This window comes from Coregonus clupeaformis, chromosome 12 (genome assembly GCF_020615455.1).
Source record: "Coregonus clupeaformis isolate EN_2021a chromosome 12, ASM2061545v1, whole genome shotgun sequence".
Classification (NCBI taxonomy): domain Eukaryota; kingdom Metazoa; phylum Chordata; class Actinopteri; order Salmoniformes; family Salmonidae; genus Coregonus; species Coregonus clupeaformis.
Window position 1 is genome coordinate 21,211,805 of NC_059203.1, and position 22,970 is coordinate 21,234,774.

General features: G+C 46.1%; 1 protein-coding gene across 1 annotated transcript in view; it reads left to right on the forward strand.

Annotated features, from left to right (window-relative positions):
• LOC121577924 (semaphorin-3D-like) overlaps window positions 1-22,970 on the forward strand; it is a 116,938-nt gene that overhangs the window by 51,803 nt on the left and 42,165 nt on the right. Inside the window, exons 3-4 of the mRNA XM_041891909.2 lie at window positions 20,660-20,820; window positions 21,048-21,110. Of these exons, the coding sequence (XP_041747843.2) occupies window positions 20,660-20,820; window positions 21,048-21,110 (224 nt within the window). The remainder of the gene's footprint in view (window positions 1-20,659; window positions 20,821-21,047; window positions 21,111-22,970) is intronic.

Here is a 22,970-nt window from a genome sequence, read left to right on the forward strand (position 1 = left end):
AGAAGATACGAGTAGGGAAGAGAGGAGGGTCAAGCATCTGATCACAGAGTGAGAGCCACAGCGTTCCCTCATCCGTCCACACAACCCTAAGACATGCACCCATCAGCTAATTAACAGCATTCTTCACCCCTCTTTCCCACAGCAGTTCTGCTTTCTTTCTCAGTCCTGACGGGTTCATTAGCCTGCTGACACACAGCTCTCCTCCCCTCTCCCCTCTCTCCTCTCCTCTCCTCTCTCCTTTCCTTTCCTCTCCTCTCCTCTCCTCTCCTCTCCTCTCCTCTCCTCTCCTCTCCTCCTCCTCTCCTCTCCTCTCCTCTCCCTCTCCTCTCCCCCTCTCCTCCTCTCCTCTCCTCTCCTCTCCTCTCCTCTCCTCTCCTCTCCTCTCCTCTGTTCACTCTGTCATCCCTCCACCCTTGCTCTTATCCACCTCACCTTGTTACTGCGGTGATACAGAGGCGAGGGGTCAGGGGTTAGGGCTTACATAACAAGTCACTCCCCCACAAGGTCACATTCCTACTACACACTGATTCCTCTCCTCCTCTCCTCTCCTCCTCTCCTCCTCCAATCCATTCCAGGGATCCATTCCACTCTAATGCCAGACTACTAGATGTGATGAATGCCCAATAGAGTCCCACAGTGGAGGTGTCATAATACCCATAAAACCTAGTGGTCAAACAGGGAAAAGGTTCCAATCATTTTTACACCATTCATTTTTCCCATAGGGGATTTTAGAAACACTTAAAATAAGGGCTGTGTTTCATGTAGGCTTACCCTGGCGTGATATTTAGATAACCATGTAAATCTCTTGGACAAGGTGACTTTTATCAATATATTCAGCTCTATTTACTCTCAATAATTAGCATCAAAGTAGACGTCATGCAAGACTACAAATCCCTGCAAACTCCTGCACGTCATCTCTAGCTGACACCTTTGCTAACAGGTATTGTGTCAATTTAAAACTTGCACAAGAAAAGGGGGTGGTGGTAGTAGTGGTAGTGAAGGGAAGGGGGTGGTGGTAGTAGTGGTAGTGAAGGGTAGGGGGTGGTGGTAGTAGTGAAGGGAAGGGGGTGGTGGTAGTAGTGGTAGTGAAGGGTAGGGGGGTGGTGGTAGTAGTGAAGGGTAGGGGGTGGTGGTAGTAGTGGTAGTGAAGGGTAGGGGGTGGTGGTAGTAGTGAAGGGTAGGGGGTGGTGGTAGTAGTGGTAGTGAAGGGTAGGGGGTGGTGGTAGTAGTGAAGGGAAGGGGGTGGTGGTAGTAGTGAAGGGTAGGGGGTGGTGGTAGTAGTGAAGGGAAGGGGGTGGTGGTAGTAGTGGTAGTGAAGGGTAGGGGGTGGTGGTAGTAGTGAAGGGAAGGGGGGGTGGTGGTAGTAGTGAAGGGTAGGGGGTGGTGGTAGTAGTGGTAGTGAAGGGTAGGGGGGTGGTGGTAGTAGTGGTAGTGAAGGGTAGGGGGGTGGTGGTAGTAGTGATAGTGAAGGGTAGGGGGTGGTGGTAGTAGTGAAGGGAAGGGGGGTGGTGGTAGTAGTGAAGGGTAGGGGGTGGTGGTAGTAGTGGTAGTGAAGGGTAGGGGGTGGTGGTAGTAGTGAAGGGTAGGGGGGTGGTGGTAGTAGTGGTAGTGAAGGGTAGGGGGGTGGTGGTAGTAGTGGGTAGTGAAGGGTAGGGGGTGGTGGTAGTAGTGGTAGTGAAGGGAAGGGGGGTGGTGGTAGTAGTGGTAGTGAAGGGTAGGGGGTGGTGGTAGTAGTGATAGTGAAGGGTAGGGGGGTGGTGGTAGTAGTGGTAGTGAAGGGTAGGGGGTGGTGGTAGTAGTGGTAGTGAAGGGTAGGGGGTGGTGGTAGTAGTGGTAGTGAAGGGAAGGGGGTGGTGGTAGTAGTGAAGGGTAGGGGGTGGTGGTAGTAGTGAAGGGTAGGGGGTGGTGGTAGTAGTGGTAGTGAAGGGTAGGGGGTGGTGGTAGTAGTGGTAGTGAAGGGTAGGGGGTGGTGGTAGTAGTGGTAGTGAAGGGTAGGGGGTGGTGGTAGTAGTGATAGTGAAGGGTAGGGGGTGGTGGTAGTAGTGGTAGTGAAGGGTAGGGGGGTGGTGGTAGTAGTGGTAGTGAAGGGTAGGGGGTGGTGGTAGTAGTGGTAGTGAAGGGTAGGGGGGTGGTGGTAGTAGTGAAGGGTAGGGGTGGTGGTGGTAGTGGTAGTGAAGGGTAGGGGGTGGTGGTAGTAGTGGTAGTGAAGGGTAGGGGGTGGTGGTAGTAGTGGTAGTGAAGGGTAGGGGGGTGGTGGTAGTAGTGGTAGTGAAGGGTAGGGGGTGGTGGTAGTAGTGGAAGGGAAGGGTAGGGGGTGGTGGTAGTGGTAGTGAAGGGTAGGGGGTGGTGGTAGTAGTGGTAGTGAAGGGTAGGGGGGTGGTGGTAGTAGTGAAGGGAAGGGTAGGGGGTGGTGGTAGTAGTGGTAGTGAAGGGTAGGGGGGTGGTGGTAGTAGTGAAGGGGTAGGGGGTGGTGGTAGTAGTGGTAGTGAAGGGTAGGGGGTGGTGGTAGTAGTGGTAGTGAAGGGTAGGGGGGTGGTGGTAGTAGTGGTAGTGAAGGGTAGGGGGGTGGTGGTAGTAGTGGTAGTGAAGGGTAGGGGGTGGTGGTGGTAGTGAGTGGTAGTAGTGAAGGGTAGGGGGTGGTGGTAGTAGTGGTAGTGAAGGGTAGGGGGTGGTGGTAGTAGTGGTAGTGAAGGGTAGGGGGGTGGTGGTAGTAGTGAAGGGTAGGGGGGTGGTGGTAGTAGTGGAAGGGAAGGGGGGGTGGTGGTAGTAGTGGTAGTGGAAGGGTAGGGGGTGGTGGTAGTAGTGGTAGTGAAGGGTAGGGGGTGGTGGTAGTAGTGGTAGTGAAGGGTAGGGGGGTGGTGGTAGTAGTGGTAGTGAAGGGTAGGGGGGTGGTGGTAGTAGTGGAAGGGTAGGGGGGTGGTGGTAGTAGTGGTAGTGAAGGGTAGGGGGTGGTGGTAGTAGTGGTAGTGAAGGGTAAGGGGGTGGTGGTAGTAGTGGTAGTGAAGGGAAGGGGGGTGGTGGTAGTAGTGGTAGTGAAGGGTAGGGGGTGGTGGTAGTAGTGGTAGTGAAGGGTAGGGGGTGGTGGTAGTAGTGAAGGGAAGGGGGTGGTGGTAGTAGTGGTAGTGAAGGGTAGGGGGTGGTGGTAGTAGTGGTAGTGAAGGGAAGGGGGTGGTGGTAGTAGTGGTAGTGAAGGGAAGGGGGTGGTGGTAGTAGTGGTAGTGAAGGGAAGGGGGTGGTGGTAGTAGTGGTAGTGAAGGGTAGGGGGATTCCTAGTCAGTTGTACAACTGAATGCATTCAACTGAAATGTGTCTTCCGCATTAAACCCAACCCCTCTGAATCAGAGCGGTGCGGGGGGCTGCCTTACGTGATGGTGAGTGATGGTGGGTGATGGTGAGTGATGGTAGGTGATGGTGAGTGATGGTAGTGGTGATGGATGACGTGGTGATAGTGTGATGGTATACGACAGTGAATGATGGTAGTGACGGTAGTGATGGTAAATGATGGTAGTGATGGTAGTGATGGTGAATGAAGATTAGTGATGGTAGTGATGGTTGTGATGGTAGTGATGGTGGTGATGGTGAATGACATTACTGATGGTAGTGATGGTAGTGATGTTTAGTGATGGTGAATGATGTAGTGATGGTAGTGATGGTGAATGACAATGAGTGATGGTAGTGGTTGTGAATGACAGTGAGTTATGGTAAATTATGGTAGTGATGGTAGTGATAGATGTGATGGTGAGTGATGTATTGATGGTGAATGATTGTAGTGATGGTGTATGACGGTAGTGATGGTTGTGATGGTAGTGATGGTGAGTGATGTTGAGTGATGGTGAGTGATGGTGAGGGATGGTGGGTGATGGTAGTTATGGTGAGTGATTGTGAGTGATGGTAGTGATGGTGTGAGATGGTGTGTGATGGTGAATGACAGTGAGGGATGGTGGTGATGGTAGTGATGGTATATGATGGTAGTGATGGTAGATGACAGTGAGTGATGGTGGGTGATGTAGTGATGGTAATTATGGTAGTTATGGTGAGTGATTGTGAGTGATGGTAGTGATGGTGTGAGATGGTGTGTGATGGTAGATGACAGTGAGTGATGGTGGGTGATGTAGTGATGGTGGATGATGGTAATGATGGTAGTGACGGTAGTGGTGAGTGGTTGATGGTAGTGATGGTAAGTGATGGTGTGGGATGGTGAATGTGAGTGATGGTGAATGATGGTGGTGATGGTGGGAGTAGTATGGGGTCCAGTGAGGGCCTAGTTTGTCGTGGATCAAGGGTAGTGTTCTGGATTGGCTCCAACTGTGGTTGGTTGGGCCTCTCTCCTTCTCTTTCCCACAAACACATCATCTGAAACCTGAGTTACAACCACAGAACCATTCTTTTCCACTAAAACAATCTCTCAAAGTTTTCACTCCAAGACATAACAGCGGTATGACGAAACTGTCTCTGAATGAATGGGGGGAAATAACCATTATGTAATAATTATGTAATTCATTCAACTGTCTTTCATTTTACATTTTAGTCATTTAGCAGACGCTCTTATCCAGTGAGTGCATACATATATATATATTTTTTTATACTCATACTTCTTGGAAAACACTGTTCCTTTAGAGGAGAGTCATTATGATGAAGATAACGTGTGTGGAGGAGGAGAGCGAGAATGAGAGAGAAAGTGAGAGAGGAGAGAGAACGTGAGAGAGTGGGGGGGGTACACTCTTTGAAAAAAGGGTTACAAAAGGGTTCTTCGGCTGTCCCCATAGGATAACCCTTTTTGGTTTGAAGTAGAACTCTTTTGGGTTCCATGTAGAACCTACTGCGTAGGAGGTTCGACATACAACTCAAAAGGGTTCTACCTGGAACCAAAAAGGGTTATTCAAAGGGTTCTCCTATGGGGACAGCCGAAGAACCATTTTGGGTTCTAGATATCACTTTTTTTCTAAGGGTGTAGAGGGTGTCTGACAGGTCTGTCTCTCTGTGTGTCTGACAGGTCTGTCTCTCTCTGTGTGTCTGACAGGTCTGTCTCTCTGTGTGTCTGACAGGTCTGTCTCTCTGTGTGTCTGACAGGTCTGTCTCTCTCTGTGTCTGACAGGTCTGTCTCTCTGTGTGTCTGACAGGTCTGTCTCTCTGTGTCTGACAGGTCTGTCTCTCTGTGTGTCTGACAGGTCTGTCTCTCTGTGTGTCTGACAGTCTTTGGAGTTTCCCCCCCTCCTCTTCTCCCATGTACTATAAATCTAGCCCTAGAGATGATGTGCATCTCTGTGTGTGTGTCTGTGTCTGTGTGTATGTGTGTGTGTGTGTGTGTGTGTGTGTGTGTGTGTGTGTGTGTGTGTGTGTGTGTGTGTGTGTGTGTGTGTGTGTGTGTGTGTGTGTGTGTGTGTGTGTGTGTGTGTGCATGCGTGGGTGCGTGTGTGTGTGTGTGTATGTGTGTCTACTCTGAGGGTAAATAGTGTGTCAGTGCAACCGAGTGCATCAACCCTCCCAGTCTCTGTCACTAATTGCACAGCGGAAAACAGGCGTGCATCCCAAATAGCACCATATTCCATTTATAGTGCACTACTTTTGACCGGACCCCATAGGGCTGTGGTCAAAAGTAGTGCACAATATACGGAATAGCTTGCCATTTGGGATGCACACCAAAGAGACATGACAAAAGGGAACATGGGAAGAATGTCGCAAATGTCTGGGGACATGGAGCCATCTCAAGGACCCTTGACAAGCCCTCCAACCCTACAAGATGCAGTGTGTGTGTCTGTGTGTGTGTGTCTGTGTGTGTGTGCGTGTGTCTGTGTGTGTGTCTCTGTGTGTCTGTGTGTGTGTGTTTATGTGTGTGTGTGTGTGTGTGTATGTGTGTGTGTGTGAGTGTGTGTCTGAGTGTGTATTTGTGTGTTTGTGTGTGTGTTTATGTGTGTGTGTGTCTGTGTGTGTCTGTGTGTGTGTGTGTGTGTGTGTGTTTATGTGTGTGTGTGTGAGTGTGTGTCTGAGTGTGTCTTTGTGTGTGTGTGTGTGTTTATGTGTGTGTGAGTGTGTGTCTGAGTGTGTCTTTGTGTGTGTGTTTGTCTGTGAGTGTGTGTATGTTTGTGTGTGTTTATGTGTGTGTGTCTGAGTGTGTCTTTGTGTGTGTGTGTGTCTGTGTTTGTAACTGTTAAACAGCCATGTAACTCTTTATTACAGCGAGGTCACTTCATGGCCACAGATCCCAGTGTAACTCTTTATTACAGCGAGGTCACTTCATGGCCACAGATCCCAGTGTAACTCTTTATTACAGCGAGGTCACTTCATGGCCACAGATCCCAGTGTAACTCTTTATTACAGCGAGGTCACTTCATGGCCACAGATCCCAGTGTAACTCTTTATTACAGCGAGGTCACTTCATGGCCACAGATCCCAGTGTAACTCTTTATTACAGCGAGGTCACTTCATGGCCACAGATCCCAGTGTAACTCTTTATTACAGCGAGGTCACTTCATGGCCACAGATCCCAGTGTAACTCTTTATTACAGCGAGGTCACTTCATGGCCACAGATCCCAGTGAAACTCTGGTAAGAGAGGAACATGTGTCTGTGTTACCTGTGACGAATCAGACCGACAGCAGAACGCGTAACCTGGCTGTCCACACATCATTTGTCCTGAAAGCAACAGCTTCAGCAACAGCTTCAGCAACAGCTTCAGCAACAGCTTCAGCAACAGCTTCAGCAACAGCTAGATGGAATGAGGCACTGGCCTTACACACATACAGTTATGAGGTGAACTAGTTCAGAGTAGAGGTATTTAGGACATTCTTTAACGAACAGAAAATGGCATGTATTGGACCCATAGTTTTCCCTTGGTCAGGGCTTCTGACCCTACAGTGATCATCTCTTCCTAATGACTTCCTTTAATAGTCTGATTGGTCACACACACACACACACACACACACACACACACACACACACACACACACACACACACACACACACACACAGGCTGTCTGATTGGCCACGTACACTACAGTGCACCATCACACGCGAGGGTGTTACAGCAGGAGAATGGGAGGCAGAGATGCTGAACTATCTGATGGGCACCAGGTCTAACAGCCCTCCACAGAACAGACACTCCCATAGGCCTCTGGTCAAAACTAGTGCGCTATATAGGGAATAGGGTTCCATTTGGGAGCAGGCAGATTCTGTATCTAGATACCAATTAACTAGAGGCTGGTTCACATCAGAGCAACAATAGTCTAGCTGCATGGAGGAAAGGCATGCCATTGTGTTTACCTTAGGATATTGGCAAATCAACAAGAGTCACACACACACACACACACCACAAACATGCGTACACATTCACACACACCAGTTATATTGTGCGTGTTTGTGTGCGTGTTTGTGTGCGTGTGAGGTGCTGAGTGTGTTGTGTGATTGAGAGAAAGGAGATGCTTTGTGGGGCACTGCTCTGCTTCCATCTGACAGCTGTGTTTATTCACACTCAGGCAGCGTGGAGTAGACACACACACACATACACACACACACACACACACACACACACACACACACACACACACACACACACACACACACACACACACACACACACACACACACACACACACACACACACACACACACACACACACACACACACACACACACACACACATACACACAGAGACGGAACCACACTCATATCTCCTGTATAATATGTGTAAAAAATAACAACTTTAATCAGATGTTGATCTCTGCTGATGACTGATATGGGCTGTTATTCCTCGGTAGTGACACGTTGTTACTATTTAACTTCAATCAGATTGGTGTTGATCTCAATCGAACGCTGCTGGCACCCGCCCACCCGACTAGAATCACTACTCTCGACGGGTCTGGACCTATAGTATGTGGACAACTACAAATACCTAGGTGTCTGGTTAGACTGTAAACTCACCTTCCAGACTCACATTAAGCATCTCCAATCCAAAGTTAAATCTAGAATCGGCTTCCTATTTCGCAACAAAGCCTCCTTCACTCATGATGCCAAACATGACCTCGTAAAACTGACTATCCTACCGATCCTTGACTTCGGCGATGTCATTTACAAAATAGCCTCCAACACTCTACTCAGCAAATTGGATGTAGTCTATCACAGTGCCATCCGTTTTGTCACCAAAGTCCCATATACTACCCACCACTGTGACCTGTACGCTCTTGTTGGCTGGTCCTCACTACATATTTGTCGCCAAACCCACTGGCTCCAGGCCATCTATAAATCACTGCTAGGCAAATCTCTGCCTTATCTTAGCTCATTGGTCACCATAGCAACACCCACCCGTAGTATGCGTTCCAGCAGGTATATCTCACTGGTCATCCCCAAAGCCAACGCCTCCTTTGGCTGCCATTCCTTCCAGTTCTCTGCTGCCAATGACTGGAACGAACTGCAAAAATCTCTGAAGCTGGAGACTCTTATCTCCCTCACTAACTTTAAGCATCAGTTGTCAGAGCAGCTTACCGATCACTGCACCTGTGCACAGCCCATCTGAAATTAGCCCGCCAAACTACCTCATCCCCATATTGTTATTTATTTTGCTCATTTGCACCCCAGTATCTCTATTTGCACATCATCTCTTGCACATCTATCATTCCAGTGTTAATACTAATTGTAATTATTTTGCACTATGGCCTATTTATTGCCTTACCTCCATAACTTGCTACATTTGCACACACTGTATATATATTTTCTGTGGTATTTTTGACTTTATGTTTTTTTTAACCCATATGTAACTCTGTGTTGTTGTTTTTATCGCACTGCTTTGCTTTATCTTGGCCAGGTCGCAGTTGTAAATGTGAACTTGTTCTCAACTGGCTTACCTGGTTAAATAAAGGTGGGAAAAAATTAAAATAAAATAAAAAATTATCTGCTGATGATGGATCCATATCAGTCATCAGCAGAGATCAACATCAATCTGACTAAAGTTAAATGTAACAACATGTTATTCCTCAGTAGTAACATGTTGTTACTATTTAACTTATCTCGGTTACCCAGAAGTCAAATTCTCTGAATCTTTCCACAAGAGATGTATTTATTTAGCCGACCTAAACGATAAAACAGCAATGTCAGGCAGCAATACGAGAGGAGTGGACCATATCTGAATGATGAGCCCCTACAGAGGGATTTTGTTAAGCCGTGATTTAAAGTGTTTAGGTTTCAGTGGTAGCCTGTATTAACTTAATATAGTTTACATTTTGATCGCCTGAAAAAAGTAAAAGAAAACTTGGCGATTACGAGTTGGAAAGGCATCAAAGCCTATCGAAGTCACCTTTCTGTTTATTTTTTTTTACAACCCTGGAGATATTTAGCAAGACGCTGGATTCCATGCTGAGATAAACAATAGATGGCTTCAAGACAAACAGCAGACGATTAGTGGACAATGTGGAGACATGGGGTTCGTTACAAATGGCACCCTATTCCCTATATACAGCAGTGTACTACTTTTTTACTGGAGCCCTATGGGCCTTGGTCAAATGTAGTGTACAATATAGTTGATAGGGTGCCATTTGGGATGGAGATGCGAGAGGCTAGGGGCGAATGTTAATACTAATCTGGGGGGGAAGGAGAGAGACAGACTGGGTCATAAAGTGCTGGAGTATGATCTTCTACTCGGGGAGCTGTCGTCAGACTGTCTGTGGAGTATGATCTTCTACTCAGGGAGCTGTCACCAGACTGTCTGTGGAGTATGATCTTCTACTCGGGGAGCTGTCACCAGACTGTCTGTGGAGTATGATCTTCTACTCAGGGAGCTGTCACCAGACTGTCTGTGGAGTATGATCTTCTACTCGGGGAGCTGTCACCAGACTGTCTGTGGAGTATGATCATCTACTCAGGGAGCCGTCACCAGACTGTCTGTGGAGTATGATCATCTACTCAGGGAGCTGTCACCAGACTGTCTGTGGAGTATGATCATCTACTCAGGGAGCTGTCACCAGACTGTCTGTGGAGTATGATCATCTACTCAGGGAGCCGTCACCAGACTGTCTGTGGAGTATGATCATCTACTCAGGGAGCTGTCACCAGACTGTCTGTGGAGTATGATCATCTACTCAGGGAGCTGTCACCAGACTGTCTGTCTTCCTCCCCCCTTTCTCTCTGTCTCTACCTCTGAGTGTGTGTCTCTCTCTCTCTCTCTCTCTCTCTCTCTCTCTCTCTCTCTCTCTCTCTCTCTCTCTCTCTCTCTCTCGCTCTCTCTCTCTCTCTCTCTCTCTCTCTCCTTCCTTCCTTCCTCCCTCCCTCCCTCCCTCCCTCCTATTGGGCACTTTCCTATCATTTATGTGATGAGTAGAAAGTCCTGGTGGCTTCAGCCTATTAACAGCTGAAACACTGAATGCTGTACAGAAGCACCTTGTGACAGTTAGCAGAAACTTTGTATGCGTTGCTGTTCTTTTGCGCACCATTTCACAACTACAGTTTAGATTGACAAGGTGAATGTTCTATTAATTCTGATCACGCGTGGTCTTCCATTTTGATGAATGGTTGCCATAGCAACCTGCGGTGAAAAGGAAAAAATAAAGTGTTGGTAGATCTGATGCAGAATGCAGAACCTTCAGTTCATCTGAGGTACTCACTCTTCCCTGCTCTTCCTTCACTGCAATTAGAGCAGAACTAGAAAGACAATGGAGAAAGAGAAAGAGAAAGAGGGGGGGAGAGAGAGAGATCTGTTTGTCTATCACTTTCTCTTGTCTCCTCTCTTCTCAGACTCGGAGAGGCGAGGCGACTCTCTCTGTCTCCCATGGCACAGCTCTGTGGATAAGAAGCTGGGGTGAGAGTTTTCCACTGACCCAGTGAGAGAGAGAGAGAGAGAGAGAGAGAGAGAGAGAGAGAGAGAGAGAGAGAGAGAGAGAGAGAGAGAGAGAGAGAGAGAGAGAGAGAGAGAGAGAGAGAGAGAGAGAGAGAGAGAGAGAGAGAGAGAGAGAGAGAGAGAGAGAGAGAGAGAGAGAGAGAGAGAGAGAGAGAGAGGAAAATGTCTGTCTGAGGAGGTCTGCTCTACTTCAAAGCCTCCATTTGGATACCCTCAGGAGACAGGATGAACGAGGGGGGGAATTAAGGGTAACACTGTTTTCCTCCCTACAAGGGTTCCACTCTTCTCATGTGTCGTCCAGGAGTCAGGGGGAACTCAGTTCTAGACAACAGACACAGAGGAAAATTAGCAGAGAGAACAGACATCTTTTCGTTTGTTTATTTGTCCCTTTTTACTTATTTGGTTCATTGTTTGGGGTTCTATGGTTCTTTGACTCTGTCTTTAGTTGTGTTGTCAATATTCTATAGATTTTCTGCAGGTTTGAGTTAGTAGCTGTAGTCAGTAGGCTATACTCTATTGTTCTCTTTTTGTTGTTAGAATTGAACTAGCAGGGTGTGACTACATCAGCCTACCCTTCATTCTGGCCCTAAATGATGGATTCTGGATAACAAAAATACCCCCCGGACATTTTTAGATAGGGAGAAACCTTAATAACAGGAAGGAACACCATTTCTAACTGGCAACTGGAACACACATTGATGTTAACCATGGGTTTATCCTTGACGCTAAATTGAATGGAACGGGCAGACTTGGCTACCTGGTTTCACTATGAAAACAAACACTGGAGTTGAAACTAGATTGGATGTTTAAAGTTGATAAATGCTTCTTTCCACTGCGCCAAGAAAACATCAAGCTCAACATTAGGCTCAATTTCACCTATTAACAATCCCAATCAAATCAAGGCGAGAATTCCTATTGAGAAATTCCATATCCAGTTCAACGAAGGAATTGTCAGGACTTGACCTCAACTGGCATGACTCACTCTATGGGAGCCAACCAGGCAAGAAGTATGTGTTTCTCTTTATCATTTACAAACCACATACCAATTACACGTGTGAACAAGTGATTTCGAACCTTTGTCTCCTGTGATTCACAAGACTGTGTTGGCCCGCAGAACTAAAGCCTATGTACTGTAAGTTTTCACGTCTCAGTGAGTCATCGCAAGTCTTCAGGTCTCAAGGTTGTTCTTCAAGGGAGCGTGCGAGAGTGGGTTGACGAAACCACCTCCGTTAAACGATTTTAATAGGCTGCTGTTGAAACGTCCAGTACCTTGAAGTGTCCCAGTGGTTACTGTAAAGCTGATGTTATTCCTCTGGATTTCTAGCATGAGGTTTGCCTCAATCCATGACTGATCCAGAGCATGGTGTAAGGAGAACCCCTGCGGTTGGTTTTTATTACCTTGCGGGTTACCATATGTCTGTGCTTTCATTTCTGTCCAACCTTGAAAGTATAAACTCTAAGATGTTATTCTCAGTTAATCTTAAGGAGCGTTACTGTTATGAGTGTAGTCAAGCATGCCACTTAAGGTCCATGTCAGGGTTGTTCTGGTTTGTTTCCTATAGTGAGTGGTGTTGGCACTTCTATTATACTATTTTGATCATTTAGCAGATGTTCTTATCCAGAGCGACTTACAGTAATGAATGCATACATTTTTCGTACTTTTTTTCTTCTCATACTGGTCCCCCGTGGGAATCAAACTCAAAACCCTGACGTTGCAAGCGCCATGCTAAACCAGCTGAGCCGCACGGGACCCTTCAACTCATGGTAACTCACACTATCATGGTAAGAATCAGTAAAGATGACTTTGAAGCTGATCTTTGCAAACTGTATAGCCTTTTGGCGTTTCAACGGGTCACACGTAAACTGTCCTCTGAGTAGGTAAACAATAGATCAAACATCCACATGTATTTTCCCAGTCGATCGTTTGCTGAAGACGTCCTCGTACAACGGGAGAGTTTGAGACGTGTTTTACGAGGTAAGTCAGTCAGGTTGCTGCCAGGTGTTGGGAGATCATTGGAAATCCAGATGTCTCCATGGCGTGCCTCGGTGCCGTGGTTCAGAAGGTCTTTGAGCTGATATACACCAGGACAGGTTAGAGACTGCCTGCCGCGTGCGTGCATGTGTGTGTGTGTGTGTGTGAGGTTAGAAACTGCCTGGCCTGTCATGTCTCCCCTGCCCACCCGTTCCAAGTGGAGTGTGTCAGAGAAAACTGCAGTGTCATGAATACTACATCTCCAATGGTGGACTGGTCTTCATTGTGGGTAATGTCCATGTTACACTCATATTCCCTGGCACTAATACAGAAGCCAAGAGTCTTACCACAAGTAAACAAACAAGGGTACTTTCCTGACGCAGGTGAAGGCTACTGGACTAAAAGCCATGCTCATTCTATCTACGAACAAACGCTCCTAAACACAACTGCTTCCCTTTTATTTAATCACTGGTATCCCACTAGAATGACTGTGTGTGTGTGTGTGTGTGTGTGTGTGTGTGTGTGTGTGTGTGTCCCAATCATTCCCACATTCCTGGAGATGACAAGGCCGTCGGTATGTGTGTCTGAGTCCCATTATCCTGTAGCTTTAAAATCCCTGGAAGGAATTACATGTTTTTCTGATGGTCAATTCAGCCCAACAACCCCACAACAACTTCCCCTCAACCTCCTCCCTCTGTCCGACTTTAAGTGTGCAGCACATGTGTTGAGCACACACCCAGCTCTCAGTTTTTGATCTGCTCTGAAGATCTTAAATAAATGTTTGTAATTATCCTGCGTCATTCACACACCACAGCACACACATGCTGGACGTCTCAACCCTCTGAACCCTGACCTTAAATAAGGCTATATGGAGTCTCAGAGTGAAAAAGGAGAACATTGGAACATTGAGAAACTGTCTCTGGAATTGATTAGGCAGATTAGTAGAAAATTGAATTGGGCTTAACTCCACAGATACTTAATTGATGCTCCCGGGCATACAGGGAAGTAGTCAGATCCCAAGAAATTCCTGGGTGGCCAAAGTCATGCCAAAAGGCTTAATGTAGGACTCCTGCTCTGTATAGAGAACTTTGTGTCTGCATAGAGAACCTTGTGGCTGTATAGAGAACCTTGTGTCTGTACAGAGAACCTTGTTTCTGTACAGAGAACCTTGTTTCTGTACAGAGAACCTTGTGTCTGTATAGAGAACCTTGTGTCTGTATAGAGAACCTTGTGTCTGTACAGAGAACCTTGTTTCTGTACAGAGAACCTTGTTTCTGTACAGAGAACATTGTGTCTGTATAGAGAACCTTGTGTCTGTATAGAGAACCTTGTGTCTGTATAGAGAACCTTGTGTCTGTATAGAGAACCTTTTGTCTGTATAGAGAACCTTGTGTCTGTATAGAGAACCTTGTGTCTGTATAGAAAACCTTGTGTCTGTATAGAGAGCGGTAATCACCTTTGTCTTGACCAAGAGACCCCTGACCATTTAAATCTTCAGCCTCTCAGAGAATAAGAGTCTTGGCAAATTTAAGATTGAAACTAAATCCAACCGGGTCGTTGCCCCAGGGCACTGACCAATCACATGCAATCAGAACAGGTTAAGTTTCTTCTGCCGCGTAGGAAATGCACAATTGGCCCACTTAGTGGAATTATGTCCATACTGATCAAGGGGTTTATTGATCAACAATTATATTGATTGTCAGAGTGGGGAAATAAACAGACTTGTGCAAGAACAGGCCAACCACAGTTTTTTGATATTCCAACTCTAAAATACTAACTTTGTCTCTATGTGCGAGTTTTAGTCTGGCTAAAAGTGATTTTACTGTCTATTCAGCGTCTTTCACCCAGTGGTTATTCCTGTATTTGATCATATTACCTCATACTAACTCTGTGATTGACTGTTCTGCAGCCAGAAGGTGATGACTGTGGTTACGTCCCAAATGGCACCCTATTCCCTATACAGTGCACTACTTTAAAACCAGGGTCCTGATCAAAAGTAGTGCACTATAAAGGGAATAAGGTGCCATTTGGGACGCACACTGTTACTCTCACTGAACTTTCTTATCTTCTAATGGTTGTCATGTCTTTTCCTTTCAATCGGAGACACATTTCCTAGCTACGTCTGTTCAGATCAGACGGTGTGATTCTTTCTGTGAGTTAGTGCCAAATGGAAGAAATCCACCATTCCACCTATAAGCTAAGGATATTCACACAATATTCCCACAATACGTCCAGTGAGCTGTGAGTTATGGGCTGTGAGGGTTCCATAAGACGGCCATAAACGAGTGGTGTCATGCACTCCAGGAGTTTATTTGATAGGGAGTTAAGCCTCGTGTTATCCCTAACCGTAAGAGGTTGTGATGTTTTGAAATGGTTCTGCACGGCAACATATAGGAAACAGAGGATGTCGATATATATCACAGAGACTGATATTATATCATCTAAATGTTATAGTTATGGGAGATGTTATCCACAAATGTACTTTAACCAGCAAATAATACTTATTCAGCCCTATTTCCCAGCCACGTGAATGTCCTTGATGCTACTATAGATATTACATTGTAAAGTAATTGAGGAGAGATCTGGGTTATTTTCCACTACGCTCACTAGTTGATCTGATCGGAACTGTAAAAATAGGCTGATTTATATCTTGCAGTTAGAATGAGGAAATATACAATGAACGGGTCGTCTGTTTTTGAACCTTCATATATGGAGGTAGGCCAATCTCAATTTCCCATGTTTCTCCTATTTTCAGGGTAACTTCATTTATAAAAACACGGTGGATTTGGGTGAATGAAATTGATCTAGAAGGTGCCATGAAATGTGACTGTGTGCATTTACTTGCATGCTGTCACGGATTTAGCCGAGGCTGCTCCTCCTCCTTGCTCGGGCAGGCTTCGGCGTTCGTCGTCACCGGAGTACTAGCTGCTACCGATCTATGTTTCTGTGTTCTACTTGTTTTGTCTTCATTGTACACACTTGGTTCCCATTATGTCTATGATTTGTTCCCTATTTAACCCTCTGGCTCCCACTGTGTTGTGTGCCTGTTTGTTCTATGTTTGGTGTCATCGACTGGTGAGCGGGATTGTCCTCCTTGCGTGGAGTTTATGTTCATTTGTTATTTACGAGTAAAGTACGTTGTCTACTAGCTCTGTGTCCTGCGCCTGACTCCGTCTTACCGCTACACACTGACGCCTGACACATGCGTTTGTGAAATGATGATTAGCTCAGTGCTTTATGCATTCAATTGTAGTTATTCATAGAGATGACCTCACCAGCCCTCCTAGGATATATGTCTGCTCTGTACGGTACTGTCTCACCTTGTCTGCTCTCTGCTGCTAGACAGGATGTTGGGGGGTCCAAATGGACTGTCTCACCTTGGGTGCTCTCTACTGCTAGACAGGACGTTGGGGGTCCAATTGGACTGTCTCACCTTACTAATAGACAGAATGTTGGGGGTCCAATTGGACTGTCTCACATTGGGTGCTCTCTATTGCTAGACAGGACGTTGGGGGTCCAATTGGACTGTCTCACCTTACTAATAGACAGAATGTTGGGGGTCCAATTGGACTGTCTCACATTGGGTGCTCTCTATTGCTAGACAGGACGTTGGGGGTCCAAATGGACTGTCTCACCTTACTAATAGACAGGATGTTCGGGGAATCCAAATGAACTGTGACACTTAGAGGAGAGATAACGCATGACTTTGAGCTCTGAACGCTTTGTTCTGACAGAGAGCTGAAGGGAGCAGAGTGCCACTAGTTCTGGAATGTGGTTAGAAAGGGTTCTGGAATCCCTGGGTTGGAACTGAGGAATTTCCACGTCTGTCATGAAGTCTTCTGTGATGGCTGAAGAGGATACTTCATGACTTTATACCGTGCCCGGCTCCTCATCCATCTCCATCGGCAGACAGTGAGCTGTGGTGACAGGCTAGACAGTGTGCAGCACAGAGGCTTTCTGCTAACTGAAAGAGAAAGGAAGGCCTAAACCACAATCAACTAACCTAGTCACAGATCAGGGCTAACTGGTGATATCTTTCCATTCCCCTTTGGGTAGCAAAGGTAAAGGTACCATAGATTTGTGGAAGGTACCTAATATGCCTCTACCAACTACATCCATCTGAAATTGTAACACCTACAGTTGAAGTCGGAAGTTTACATCTTAGCCAAATACATTTAAACTCAGTTTTTCCACAATTCCTGACATTTAATCCTAGTAAAAAATCCCTGTCTTAGGTCAGTTAGGATCACCACTTTATTTTAAGAATATGAAATGTCAGAATAATAGTAGAGATAATGATTTAGTTCAGCTTTTATTTCTTTCATCACATTCCCAGTGGATCAGAAGTTTACATACACTCAATTAGTATTTGGTAGCAAAGCCTTTAAATTGTTTAACTTGGGTCAAACGTTTTGTGTAGCCTTTCACAAGCTTCCCACAACAAGTTGGGTGAATTTTGGCCCATTCCTCCTGACAGAGCTGGTGTAACAGAGTCAGGTTTGTAGGCCTCCTTAATCGCACACGCTTTTTCAGTTCTGCCCACAAATGTTCTAAAGGATTGAGGTCAGGGCTTTGTGATGGCCACACCAATACCTTGACTTTGTTGTCCTTAAGCCATTTTGCCACAACTTTGGAGGTATGCTTGGGGTCATTGTCCATTTGGAAGACCCATTTGTGACCAAGCTTTAACTTCCTGACTGATGTCTTGAGATGTTGCTTCAATATATCCACATAATTTTCCTTCCTCATGATGCCATCTATTTTGTGAAGTGCACCAGTCCCTCCTGCAGCAAAGCACCCCCACAGCATGATGGTGCCTCCCCCGTGCTTCACGGTTGGGATGGTGTTCTTTGGCTTGCAAGCTACCCCCTTTTTCCTCCAAACATAACGATGGTCATTATGGGCAAACAGTTCTATTTTTGTTTCATCAGACCAGAGGACATTTCTCCAAAAAGTACGATCTTTGTCCCCATGTGCAGTTGCAAACCGTAGTCTGGCTTTTTTGTGGCGGTTTTGGAGCAGTGGCTTCTTCCTTGCTGAGCAGTCTTTCAGGTTATGTCGATATAGGACTCGTTTTACTGTGGATATAGATACTTTTGTGTCTGTTTCCTCCAGCATCTTCACAAGGTCTTTTGCTGTTGTTCTGGGATTGATTTGCACTTTTCTCACCAAAGTACGTTCATCTCCAGGAGACAGAATGCGTCTCCTTCCTGAGTGGTATGACGGCTGCGTGGTCCCATGGTGTTTATACTTGCGTACTATTGTTTGTACAGATAAATGTGGTACCTTCAGGCATTTGGAAAATTGCTCCCAAGGATGAACCAGACATGTGGAGGTCTACAAATGTTTTTCTGAGGTCTTGGCTGATTTCTTTTGATGTTCCCATGATGTCAAGCAAAGAGGCACTGAGTTTGAAGGTAGGCCTTGAAATACATCCACAGGTACACCTCCAATTGACTCAAATGATGTCAATTAGCCTATCAGAAGCTTCTAAAGCCATGTCATCATTTTCTGGAATTTTCCAAGCTTTGAAGGCACAGTCAAGTTAGTGTATGTAAACTTCTGACCCACTGGAATTGTGATACAGTGAATTATAAGTGAAATAATCTGTCTGTAAACAATTGTTGGAAAAATTACTTGTGTCATGCACAAAGTAGATGTCCTAACTGACTTGCCAAAACTATAGTTAGTTAACAAGAAATTGTGGAGTGGTTGAAAATCGAGTTTTAATGACTCTAACCTAAGTGTATGTAAACTTCTGACTTCAACTGTATGTAAGTATTTGGCTTTACTGTCCGAATATTTATGGAAGACACTGTGTAATAGCTATATGTGGAAATTAGAGATGTATGTAGCTGTAGTTTATTTCCACACATATCTCCATTCTTATTAGTTATAAGTTGGATTTCACAGTACTTATCATTAATCCTTTTACGTTGGATTTCACAGTACTTATCCTTAATTATTTTCCTACACATCCTTCTCATTAATTTAAGGTTTAGTCTATGGCTGAAACATTTAATTAGACATTTGAGCGGTTCACAAATAATATTATATTAATGATTTATCCTTTTAATATGAAATGTGAAATGTAGACCAGGAGAAAGGGTGACTTGGGAAATAACCATGTTATTTTTGTAAAACATATTTCATGAGACACATGTATCTGATTGCTGATAGCTACCTCAAGAGTGGAACTGACCCAAGGAGGCCCTATCTTGTCTCTAGACTCTTGTCTCTTGTTTCTAGACTTGTCTCTAGACACTTGTCTCTAGACTCTTCTCTCTTGTCTCTAGACTCTTGTTTCTAGACTCTTCTCTCTTGTCTCTAGACTCTTCTCTCTTGTCTCTAGACTCTTCTCTCTTGTCTCTAGACTCTTCTCTCTTGTCTCTAGACTCTTCTCTCTTGTCTCTTGTTTCTAGACTATTGTCTCTTGTCTCTTCTCTCTTGTCTCTTCTCTCTAGAGAGACTTCTCTCTTGTCTCTAGACTCGTCTCTAGACTCTTGTCTCTAGACTCTTGTCTCTAGACTCTTGTCTTTTGTCTCTTGTTTCTAGACTCTTGTCTCTAGACTCTTGTCTTTTGACTCTTGTTTCTAGACTCTTGTCTCTAGACTCTTGTCTCTAGACTCTTGTCTTTTGTCTCTAGACTCTTGTCTCTAGACTCTTGTCTCTAGACTCTTCTCTCTAGACTCTTCTCTCTAGACTCTTCTCTCTTGTCTCTAGACTCTTGTCTCTAGACTCTTCTCTCTAGACTCTTCTCTCTTGTCTCTAGACTCTTCTCTCTTGTCTCTAGACTCTCGTCTCTAGATGATTGTCTCTAGACTCTTCTCTCTTGTCTCTTGTTTATAGACTCTTGTCTCTAGACTCGTCTCTAGACTCTTGTCTCTAGACTCGTCTCTAGACTCTTGTCTCTAGACTCTAGACAAAATGTTGGGCCTTTGTGCTGGCTAAGTATAATTAAATTAAGTTGTTTACTTAACATACAGTACATCCTCTCGGCATCCGCTTCCCCCCTTTTAATGATACCACAATGACATAATTTAGGGTTATAGCACTGTAAACATCTACTTTATAGGAGTTGTTTTGGAGTTGAATTGAGCAGCCAGGACTTTTTTTTTGGATTTATCAGAAGAGAGAGAGCACAGAGTGGGAAAGCCAGGCTACAGGGTTAATTTGCAGTGATTGTGCAGGTCATTTTCTGCATGGTTAAACACAAGGTCCCTCGATAGGGTGGAAAGTGCTAGCTGGTGTTGCTCGACCTGTGCATGCTGGATGGAAATGTGTGTGTGTTTGGGGGAGATTGTGTTGCTATGTGTATTGGAATTACACACATTCAAACTGTGTACTTTCCAACTTGAGTATCCAGGCTGATTTCATTGTTGTTTTGACTGAGTGAATGAGCTTTGATTGACAGGTTGTTTATCAATCATGTCAATGTACTCAGACTACAGACTCATGCAATTCCTAGATAGGAATTGCTTTCCTAGATTTGGAAAGCTAAAATAAAAACATCAATTATAATTGTATGTATGTTTGCCAAACTGATCGTTGTGATTAATGCAGTCCAAGAGCTTTAGAGTTAGTTTTTTTATTGCTTGTTTTTGACCTATAGTTGCTCTCTGCCAATGTAATTGATTATGTTACTTCCTCTTAACTCCCTCTCTCTTTCTTTCTCTCTCTCTCTCTCTCTCTCTCTCTCTCTCTCTCTCTCTCTCTCTCTCTCTCTCTCTCTCTCTCTCTCTCTCTCTCTCTCTCTCTCTCTCTCTCTCTCTCTCTCTCTCTCTCTACATCTCTCTCTCTCCCCCCTCCCCCCCCCTCCTCCCCCCTCTGCCGCTCCTTCTCTCCCTTCCTCTCCCCCTCTGCAGACTTGCGTCGGATGAACAGTTCCAGTGTGTTCTGGGACAGAGGTGTGAGTGGAGGTTACCAGGCCCTGCTACTGGATGAGGACCGTGGCTGGCTCCTGGTGGGGGGCAGAGACCACATCTACCTTCTCCACTCTGACAGCCTGGCTCTTCCTACACGCACGGTACGGACAGCACCCTAAATGTATAGCTAAGGCCAGCACCATAGCATACCATGACTCTGTTTTGAATCAGTCAAGGCTCCTTCCCAACTGTGTTCTCTTAGATCTCCACATTCTCAAGAAAACACAGAGGGATATCCTAAAGTAATGATGAAAGGCATTATATGTTATTATATATATGCATATTTAAGCCTCACCTGTATCCTTCCCTCCCTCCCTCCCTCCTCTAGATCTACTGGCCAGCTGTGAAGGAACACGTCGAGCACTGCAGACTGGCAGGGAAGAACCTGTCGGTAAGCAACAACATCTCTAAGAGCCAGAACAAACATGGATTAACAACATGGATGAACTTTCCCACAAATCTGTTTAGGTGCTGTGATGTCACGAGAGGCTGTGTCCTGGAGGGACGTTACATCCCCCTGAGGTGGCTGCAAACCCAGACAGCTATGGCTCCATCTGCTGGTATGGTCGGGATCTCCACCCCTCTATGGCCAATCTTCCCACGCAGCTGAAACAAATGAGGAGCTGATGAGCTGAAGGTTTGGGAAGGGAAGAGACACAGTCTCCAACCTGGGCTCTCTGGAGGACAAGAGTGCTGCACGTCCACTTCCATGAGGAATATAAGGATTTGGAGATACTTACCTTTGGGAAATACTCACCTTTGGATATATGCACCTGTGGAAATACGTGAGAGACATTTGGAAGGACTTTTTGCTGGGTTGGCCACTAGCTGCAACGTGGACTACAGTAAGGCTGGGGAAAAGTTATCTGAGCGAGTGAGAATTATGATTTTGGATGTGGAAGAGACATCCCTGAACTGTTAACCCTTAAAGAGCCACAAGAGAACAGAATTTTGTTATATTTTCGTTAATTTCCCAAGACCTATAATAAAATCCTTGTTTTGTTTGAACCTTGTCTCCTTGCACTACTTGAGCAATCCCGCTGAAAGCTGTGTAGCCTCTCGTGACGTCACAGATGGTGGAGAATACGGGCACACTCAAGCGTTAATAGTGCATGTCAGAGGAGGATACCGAAGGTTTGATCACCCAGTTTTCCAAGTTGGCCGTAGGCTCCCCGCCGACTGAAATAGGAGGACATATTGAAAGCCCTTGTTGCTGGCCAGCAAGCCCAGATGCAAGCAAACGTGGCTCTCTTGGAGGAGCAAAAGAAAGCCAACCTTCTGAAGGCAGAGGAATTGCAGTTGCAGAGACAGAGGGTGGTCCAAAATACCCGCCCAATAAAGGCAAGTGACTTTATATCTAAGATGGGAGCTACCGATGACATTGAGGCATACCTGCATGCATTTGAGGCCACGGCCACTAGGGAAGCCTGGCCCAAGCAACAGTGGGTTGGTCTGTTAGCCCCCTTTCTAACCGGGGAATCGCTGAATGCTGTCCGGGACCTGGGCCCTGACCAGGTTACTGACTATGATGCCCTGAAGTCTGAGATCCTCAGCAGATATGGACTCACAAAGTTTGGTATGGCCCAGCGCTTTCACAGCTGGACCTTCCAACCAGACCAACCTCCTCGGGCGCAGATGCATGAACTTGCCCGAATCGCAAGGAAATGGCTGGATCCGCAGAGGAATACAGCAGCGGCGGTGGTGGAGGCCGTTGTGGTGGATCGTTACCTACGCGCCCTGCCTTATGAGGCAAAACGGTTCATCAGTCAACAGGCCTTGACCACGGCTGATCTGACCGTGGAAGCTGTGGAAAAGTACCAGGCCACAGCGGAGATGCTGAATGCTTCCCGAAAAGACCCCAGGAGTGCGGCCCCACCACAAATGGGAAGAACCCGTCCAAAGGACCCCAAGGTCTCGAACCCAGCCACGTCAGGACTTATCCCGGCTCCAGGGGAGCCAGAAACCAGGCGGGTCCAAGAAGAGTACACCAGGAGGGGGAAACTTCGACAGTGTTACCGGTGTGGGGAGATGGGACATATCTCCTGGCAGTGTGGGAAACCAGCCGATGAACCTATGCCCACTGCGGAGTCCTCCAGCTCAGCACCCACACACCGTTTTGCCTCGCTCTTGGGAGTCGTAGATGGCGGCCCAGATCGACCCCCCACCTGCCCGGTAACTGTGAATCACCATGATGTGGAGGCCTTACTGGATTCTGGTAGCCGGGCCACCCTGGTGCGTAAGGATTTGGTGG